General features: G+C 49.7%; 1 protein-coding gene across 1 annotated transcript in view; it reads left to right on the top strand.

The window, feature by feature from the left end:
* LOC107117814 (urea transporter 2-like) overlaps nt 1-9,400 on the top strand; it is a 42,310-nt gene that overhangs the window by 29,482 nt on the left and 3,428 nt on the right. The window contains exons 7-8 of the mRNA XM_015419978.1: nt 1,732-1,866; nt 7,276-7,325. Of these exons, the coding sequence (XP_015275464.1) occupies nt 1,732-1,866; nt 7,276-7,325 (185 nt within the window). The remainder of the gene's footprint in view (nt 1-1,731; nt 1,867-7,275; nt 7,326-9,400) is intronic.

Raw genomic sequence — 9,400 nt, 5'->3', positions numbered from 1 at the left:
CTTCACCACCCAAAGTGTCTCAGAGTGGCTTACAAACTCCTTTCCCTTCCCCTCCCCACAACAGACACCCTGTGAGGTAGGTGGGGCTGAGAGAGCTCTGACAGAAACTGCTCTTTTTCAAGAACAGCTGTGCCAGAACTACGGCTTGCCCAAGGTCATCCAGTCAGGTGCAAGTGGAGGAGTGGGGAATCAAACCCGGTCCTCCCAGATTAGAGTCCGCACACTTAACCACGACACTGATGTAGCAAGCCCCCCCCCCCATGTCTAGGCATGCCGAGTCGCTCACTCCAGCACCAAGCACCATCCCTGCTCAGCGTCTGAGTTCTTATGAGATCGGGCCATGCCATGCCACTTTCCCTCTCCAGCCTGTGGGCAGGGCCAGCTTATACATTATGGGCAATTCTGCATCTGGCATTCGCTCCACATTTTCTCAACTGGGAGGAAAAAGTGCAGCTTAAACCCACATATACCTTGTGGGCAATGCCGTATTGACTGCAAAGTCACCCCTTGTCCGATTCCCCATGCATTCGAAATAAATCCACGGTTGATGAACAAAGTAGAATTTATTGTAAAGCGATGGTAAGATCAGGAACAGAAGAATTGTTAGTAATGACTACCAGTCTCATAGGGAAACATAATAAAGGAACTTGAACCAGGCTAGAGCCAATGAGCCCAGTTCCCGCTGGCAGGAATGTAGATAAAACGAGCGCCCAATTCCTTGGGAACCCAACGGGTCTACAACATAAACACAAGTTCAGTTCTCAGGCATCGAATACATAATAAGCAGAGCAACGCCATAACTCCTTCCCACCTCCAGCTGTGTGACCTTGAGCAGTTCCGCAGCGTAGCCAGCAAAGACAGTAAACACCTACTGAGGGGAACACATGGGGGGGAATGGCCAGGGCATAAGGTAACATGTAGAATAGAACACACCACTCAATGGCAGCTTGCTGACACCCCTGAACAGCCATGAATCTATGCAGGAGGTACCATAAAACCCGATGATCAAAGGAAGCGAAAGCAGCATGCAGTGCAGAGGGGAATTTCTGATCCAACGTGGGTTTGCTAAAACAACAGAGGGAGAAGCCAACGCAGAGCCACCCTACTGTTAAGCAATCTATTGCATCGCGCCTTGAGCAATTGCTTGTGTGAAGACATTATCTAGTTAAGGAAGCCAACCAGCCCTGATTTGATTACTCAAGCACATGAACACATGAAGTCACCTTGTACTAGACTTCTACACACAACCCAATGTGTCTGTGTGAGAGTTTGTGTGTGTGTATGCTGTCAGGTTGCAGCCGACCGATGGTGACCCCAGGTGGAGGGTTTCAAGGCAAGTGAGAATCAGAGATGGTTTCCCGTTGCCTTCTGCAGAGCCTACCTTGGTGGTCCCCCACCCAAGGATCGACCCTGCTTAGCTTCCACGATCTGATGAGATCATCTTATTTGAGGGCATCCAATGAAGCTGATGGGTAGTAGGTTCAGGGCGGACAAAAGTGGCTTACATCATTCTCCTCTTCCCCATCCTCACAACAGCCCTGTTGGGTAGGTTAGGCTGGGACCCCAGGTCACCCAACAAGCTTCCATGGCATTCGAACCTGGGTCACCCAGTTCCTGGTCCGAAACTCTACCCACGACACCACGCTGGCTCTTTGTCCGTCTGCTTTATTCCGGTATGCAACTGGCCTTACCCATGATCCACGGCGCTTCTTCCTCTCCGTTTCTTCACAGCCCTGAGCGTGGCTTCCCCTTTCGACAAAATCTACGCCGGTTTATGGAATTACAACAGCTGCCTCTCGTGCATCGCAATAGGAGGCATGTTCTATGCCCTCACTTGGCAGACGTTTCTCTTGGCGATTGTTTGTGGTAAGTACCTGAGTTTGTCTCTTACATTCACAAGGCCTGGAATGGAGAACATAAGAACACAGGAGAAGCCATGTTGGATCAAACCAATGGCCCATCCAGTCCAACACTCTGTCACACAGTGGCCAAAACCCAGGTGCCATCAGGAGGTCCACCAGCAGGGACAGACCTCCACAAGCCCTCCCACTGTTGCCCCCCAGGCACCAAGAAGACAGAGCATCACTTGCCCCAGACAGAGTGTTCCATCTATACCTGGTGGCTAATAGCCCCTGATGGACCTCTGCTCCATATGTTTCTCCAATCCCCTCTTGAAGCCATCCATGCTTATAGCCACCACCACCTCTTATAGCAGTGAATTCCATGTGTCAATCGCTCTTTGGGTGAAGAAGGACTTCCCTCGATCTGTTCTAAGCCTACTGCTCATTAATTTCATTGAGTGCCCACCAGTTCTTGTATTGTGGGAAAGGGAGAAAAGTACTTTTTTCCTCTACCAGCTGTGGTGTACTGGTTAAAGAGCGGGGACTCTAATCTGGAGAACTGGGTTTGATGCTCCACTCCATATGCAGCCAGGTGGGTGACCTTGGGTCAGTCACAGCTCTCTCAGAGCTGTCTCAGCCCCACCTACCTCACAGGATGCCTGTTGTGGGGTGTGGAAGGCGATTGTAAGCTGCCCCGAGACTACTTTAGGTAATGAAGGGTGGGTTATAAAACTTCTTCCTCTTCCACTACTACTACTTCTTCCTCCACTTCTTCTTCTACTTTTAGAAGAAGAAGAAGAGATTGGATTTATACCCCACCCTTCACACGGAGTCTCAGAGTGACTTACAAACTCCTTTCCCTCCCCCTCCCCACAACAGACACCCTGTGAGGCAGGTGGGGCTGAGAGAGCTCTTTCCAGAACTGTCCTTGAGAGAACAGCTCTAACAAAACTATGGCTTGCCCCAGGTCACACCAGGAACTGGATGTGGAAGAGTGGGGAATCAAACCCAGTTCTCCCAGATTAGAGTCCACACACTTAACTACTATGCCAAACTGGCTCCTCCTCCTTCTTCCTCTTCTATTTCTCCTCCTCCTCCTCCTTCTTCCTCCCAAGCAGAGTTCTGCACCCATCAAAGCTGCCCACATCCCTCAACGCTGGAAGGCGGGTGTCATGTCCTCACATAAAAATGTGTTCTTTGGTCCCTCTAGCAGTAGCTCTTCCAGACCTCTTTCATTACTCCTGGTCATTTCATGGGAGTTCATGGAGAAGGACCTGCCTGGTAGATTGCCTGCTTGATTACGGAGGTCGTCACTGGAGACACTGCTCTGAGTCTGCCTTCTCGAGGGGGGTGGACAAGAACCAGAGGACTTTTTCTATTCATCTAGAACTTTTGCTGTCTTGTGCATATGCATCCTGCCTGTCTGCTAAGAAGCTCGGGGTGACCTACTCGCTTGTGCTTTCTTCATTTCATCCTCGCAACAAGTCTGTGAGGCAGGCTTGGCTCTGGGAGAGGGGGGCGGGGAGAGAGAGGCCAATGCAATATCACCCGGTGAACTTCAGGGCGGAGGGCATATTTGGACCTCAGGTGGTCACCTCTGGGTTTGAGAAATTCCTGGAGAATTGGGTGTGGACCCTGGGGAGAGGAGGGGAACCCATGTGGGGTTTGGAGATCTATAACTCATCTTCAGAATACAGAGATCAGTTCCCCTGGAGAAAATGGCCGCTTTGGAGGGCAGACGACATGACATTATACCCTGCTGAGATACCCTCCCCTCCTCAAACTTTGCCCTCCCCAGGCTCCATCCCCAAATCTCCAGGAATTACCCAGCCTAAAGCTGGCAATCCTGTTCCAGCCAGAGGGCCTAACTAGAGAGTAGGAGAAGAAGAGGAAGAAGATGAGGAGGAGGAGATTGGATTTATACCCCGCCCTTCACAACCCAAAGGTGTCTCAGAGCGGCTTACAGTCTCCTTTCCCTCCCCCTCCCCACAACAGACACCCTGTGAGGTAAAAGAAGAAGAAGAAGAGTTTGGATTTATACCCTGCCCTTCACTACCCAAGGGAGTCTCAGAGTGGTTTACAAACTCCTTTCCCTTCCCCTCCCCACAACAGACACCCTGGGAGGTAGGTGGGGCTGAGAGAGCTCTTGACAGAAACCGCTCTCTTTCTCAAGAACAGCTCTTATCAGAGCTACGGAATTCTCCCACTGCACCAAACTGGCTCACTAACTAGATGTTATGAAGTCCTTGAGTCCTCCCTTGGGTTGCCAGGCAACTGGCAGGAGATGGGTAGGGATTTGGGCCGTGGCAGTCAGTGACAGTGTGACATCCCCTCCAGGAAAACCTGGAAGTGAGGTCATGACTCTTTAGGAATCGCTGTAGGAAGTCTATGGTAAAACCATAGAGTGTTTTTTTCAGCAATTCCTAGAGATGATTTCAGTTCTGGGGGAAACCTGGAAATAATGTCAGTCCTTGGTAGGAATCATCAACCGCTAGGTGATTCCTAGAGAGGCATGATGTCACTTCTTTTCCTTTCTCCCTCCGGCTGCTGGAGCACCAGTGGGCACGTGTCCAATCCTACTCCTCCCGAGATCTGCCTCGGGTCTTTTGATCTGACATGGGTTGTGAATTCTGTGCTCAGAAATCAGTTCCCAGGCGGGTGGGAACCCATTTCAGATCAGGTGTGATAGGAAAGGCCATTTAAGGTTTCCTTCCGTACCATTTTCCCAATGCGAAACAACCCCAAGAGCTGCCATTTGTCCTGCTGGGGAAATCACCTGTGGTGAGGACCAGGAGTTAAGTTTCTCCAGCAAGGCAAATGGTGGCTCCCTGGGGCCATTTCATGTTTCAAAAATGGCACGGAGGGAAGGCTTAAGCCCTTCTTTCTCTACACACTGCCGTCCCAATCTGTATCAGGCCCTCGACAAGCCTGAGAACTGAGTTCCAAATATCCGAATATAACTCACAGTGCACATCTGATCAGGAGGACCTGGACTGGACACACAGACTTTGTGGTGTACAGTTAGGTCCTTGGTTTCCGTTTCGTTTTTGTTTTTTGACGTCAAGTCATATAGCTGAGTTACGGTGACCCTGCAGGGTTTTCAAAGAAAGAAACGTTTTGCCATTGCCTGCCTTTCCATAGCGACCCTGGACTTTCCTGATCCACTTTGGTATAGTGGTTAAGAGCACAGACTCTAACCTGGGAGAACCGGGTTTGATTCCCCACGCCTCCACATGCAGCTGCCAGGGTGACCTTGGGTCAGTTACAAGTTCTTTTGGAGCTGTCCTTGAAAAAGAGCAGTTTCTGTCAAGAGCTCTCTCAGCCCCACCCACCTCACAGGGTGTCTGTTGTGGGGAGGGGAAGGGAAAGGAGTTTGCAAGCCGCTCTCAGACTCCTCTGGGTAATGAAGGGCGGGGTATAGATCCAATCTCCTCCTCCTCTTCCTCTTCTTCTTCTTCATCACATCTCATCCCACCCAATCCACCATTCTTACTGCCCCCGAAAATCCCCCCCACATCCAACAGAAAGAGTTTTCTTTCTTCCGCTCTCTGTCTAAGGTATCCTTAGTTCTAAGCAGGGGTCATTTTGTAGAAAAAGAGGTGCAGGAGCTCATTAGCATAACTTATTTGCATATGCCACACCCCCTGACATCACGGGAAGTGTGTCAGAAGGCAACACCCACAGCTCAGGCTCCACTGGACTGTTTTGGATTGCTAGCTATTGGGGGGGGGAGAACATGCAGATCTGTCCTCGCAGAGGAGGGAGAGCCTTGTACCTGGTCTCAAAGGTGCCACTGGACTGTTTTGGACCTGTTGGCTCTGCAACTTACCTGGCTGCTTCTTACTCTGACTGAGGGCTGCTGGGAGCAGGGGGTGGGGCTTGTTGCATGTGCCCGCCCTCTGGGCTCTTTACTGCTGGAGCTCCGCTCCTGTGCGCTGCTGCAGGGAATGACCCCTGGTTCTAAGCATGTTTCCTTTTGCAAATTCTCATTCTTTGCCGTACCAGAAACTTTCATGGAGCCCAAGAACCAGTAATTCTTCATTTCTAGAGCTCCTCTCCAAAGGTACAAAGTGATTGATGGGTCCCATCTCAGTTTCTTACTGTTCTCCAGAATTTGGCTGCGTTGGAATCTTTCACTCTGAGGACAGAGCAAACAAGAAGACGTTGTGTGTGCTCATTGGCAGGGCCCATGGAAGGCATGGCTTTTATGAAAGGTTCATGGACCCGATCCAGCCAGTGTTTAAACACTCGGGAAAAGCAGCCCAGTCCTAGGCAGGTTTAATCAGAAGTCCCGCTTTATTATTCCACAAGACTTGCTTCCAAGTCAATGTGTTCTCATTAAAGCGACCCCATGGAAATAAAAAATGTAAAGTGTTTCTCATTAGCAGATCATTCCAGATCAGACCTGTAGCCATGGTGGGGCATTGGGGGGGGGCGATGCCCCTCCATGGATGAGCCCTGCCCCATCTCAGCCTTTCTGGCTCTTCCTGTGCCAGCCCAGGAAGGTACTTAAAGAGACATAAGAACATAAGAGACGCCAATGTTGGATCAGGCCAATGGCCCATCCAATCCAACACTCTGTCACACTGGCCAAAAATACCAGGTGCCATCAGGAGGTCCACGAGTGGGGCCAGAACATTAGAAGCCCTCCCACTGTTGACCCCCCCCCCCAAGCACCAAGAAGACAGAGCATCACTTGCCCCAGAGCCCCTATTTATACCTTGTGGCTAATAGCCACTGAGGGACCTCTGTTCCATATGCTTATCTAATTCCCTTTTGAAGCTGTTCTTGCTTGTAGCCGCCACCACTTCCTGTGGCAGTGAATTCCAAGTGTTAATCACTCTTTGGGTGAAGAAGTACTTCCTTTTATCTGTTTCATGGAGTGCCCACGAGTTCTTGTACTGTGAGAAAGGGAGAAAAGTACCTCTTTCTCTGCCTACTCTATCCCATGCATAATCTTATAAACCTCAATCATGTCACCCCTCAGCCGTCGTTTCTCCAAGCTAAAGAGCCCCGAGCGCTTTAACCTTTCCTCATAGGGAAAGTGTTCCAACCCTTTTATCATTCGAGTTGCCCTTTTCTGCACTTTTTCCAAAGCTATAATATCCTTTTTAAGGTGTGGTGACCAGAACTGCACACAGTATTCCAAATGAGGCCGCACCATTGATTTATACGGGGGCATTATGATATTGGCTGATCTGTTTTCAATACCCTTCCTAATAATCCCCATCATAGCGGTGTCTCTTTGCATACTGGTGGGTGCCACCGCTGCAGTGTGACTCAAGGAGAGAAGGGGAGGCATTTCACAGCCACCGAAAGCTTAAAAGAAAAGCCCAAAAAGTCAGTATCTCCGTCTCCCCGCCCCCCATCTCAGAGTCTCCCATAATACCTGCAAACACATTCTGATCTGATCCTCTTTCATTTTTTTTCACAGCGCTGTTTACGGCCTACGTAGGAGGAACACTGTCCAATATGTTTTCAGTGGTAAGTTTCTGGGATTTTAAAGGGGGGGGGACATTCTTCAAGTGCTCGGGATGCGATACCATCCCCTTAAGGGTGTCATGAGGACGGGGAAGCAAGACGTAGCTCGCACATACAAAATACCAGTTTCCAGACTTTTCTGCACTCTTCCTTTCATCACTTAAATGCCGGTATTTCTTCATTTCCCTCCCTTCTTTTCCGTATGTCTTTTGCTCCCTCTAGTGGTCACTTTGATATTATATCACTGCATCTCCCACATATTTTCCTCCACTTTAAATACGCAGGGGGAAACTCCGGAGATACAGCAATGTAATATCAAAGCAACCATTAGAAGGAAGAAAAGACATGCAGAAAAGAGGGGGGAAAGCAATACAGGCACACGAGCAAGGAAAAGTAGAGTGTAGAAAAGCCCTCTGTCCTGGAATACAGGCAGAGCAAGGCAATTTTAGTCCTTCATGTATCCTGTGAGTTGTTAATGCTTTTAGCTTCTGCTGTTTTAATGTATCTGTTTTATAGCACCTTGTGCCCTGTAAGCCGCCCTGAGCCTGCGTACGGGGAGGGCGGGATAGATGCATGGGATGGAGAGAGCTAACAAAGATGGCCTTTTCTCCCTCTTCCAAAAGACTAGAATTCGAGGTCATCCAAGGAAGCTGATGGGTAGTAGGTTCAAGATGGACAAAATTAAATACTATTTGAAAACGGACTGTGATTAAAATGTGGAATCTGCAGCCAGAGGTTGTAGTGATGGCCACAGGAATAAACAGCTTTTAAAGGGAATTAGGTAAGACTATCAATGACTATTAGCCATGGTGACTGAAGAGGTCCTCCACATTCAGAGGCACGAAACCTCTGAATTTCAGAGCCAGGAGGCATCATCAGCAGAAGGCCTCAGCCTCCATGCCCTGTTATTGCTTTCCAGAGGAACTGGCTGGCCACTGTGTGAGACAGGATGCTGGACTAGATGGACCACTGGTCTGATCCAGCAGGGCTCTTCTTATGTTCTTATGAAGGTCTCAGCTTCTATGCCCTGTTGTTGGCCCTTCAGAGGAAGCAATCGGCCACTGTGTGAGACATGATGCTGGACTAGATGGAACACTAGTCTGATCCAGCAGGGCTCTTCTTATGTTCTTATGGAGGTCTCGGCTTCTATGCCCTGTTGTTGGCCCTCCAGAGGAAGCAATCGGCCACTGTGTGAAACACGATGCTGGACTAGATGGACCACTAGTCTGATCCAGCAGGGCTCTTCTTATGTTCTTATGGAGGCCGAGGCCTCTGTGCCCTGTGGGTGGCCCTCCAGAGGAACTGGTTGGCCACTGTGTGAGACAGGATGCTGGACTTGATGGACCCTCACTGGTCTGATCCAGCAGGGCTCTTCTTATGGAGGCCTCGGCCTCTATGTCCTGTTGTTGGCCCTCCAGAGGAACTGGTTGGCCACTGTGTGAGACAGGATGCTGGACTAGATGGACCACTGGTCTGATCCAGCAGGGCTCTTTGTTCTTATGAAGGCCTCGGCCTCTTTGCCGTGTTGCTGGCTGTTGACCAGGAACTAGTTGACCACTATCTGAGACAGGATGCTGGACTAGATGGACTCTTTGTCCAATCCAGCATGGCTCTTCTTATGTTCTTATGATAGGAAAGACCTCTCCCTGAAACCATGCTAGTCAGAAAACAATACTGACCTTGAGAGAGCACTATTCGGTTTCAGTAGAAGGCAGTTTTCACATATCCATCCACAGTAAGCTAAGCTCTCCTTGGCCCCTCTAGGATCCCAGCTTTCAACAGTGTGGTGCAGGATTTAGAGCCTTGGACTAGGATCTGGGAGACTCAGGCTTGAATCCCCACTCTACCATGGCAACCTGGTTGGTGGCCTTGGGCCAGTCACAGAATCTCAACCTAACGTACTGAACAGGGTTGTTGTGAAGATAAACCGGAGAAAAGGAGAAAGGTGCAAGTGGTTCTGGGTCTCCACCGCCGAGAAAGGCAGCATTTAAATTAAGCAAAAGAACGAACAAACCATACTTCTGGTTTCCACTGAATTCAGAGCAATGGTCATAATCAGGGCTATTTTGGGGGCAGGA

The sequence above is a fragment of the Gekko japonicus genome, unplaced genomic scaffold, assembly GCF_001447785.1.
Source record: "Gekko japonicus isolate JY-2015 unplaced genomic scaffold, Gekko_japonicus_V1.1 scaffold4843, whole genome shotgun sequence".
NCBI lineage: Eukaryota > Metazoa > Chordata > Lepidosauria > Squamata > Gekkonidae > Gekko > Gekko japonicus.
The sequence above is the reverse complement of the archived record's forward strand: the minus strand, read 5'-3'. Positions and strand labels throughout refer to the sequence as shown.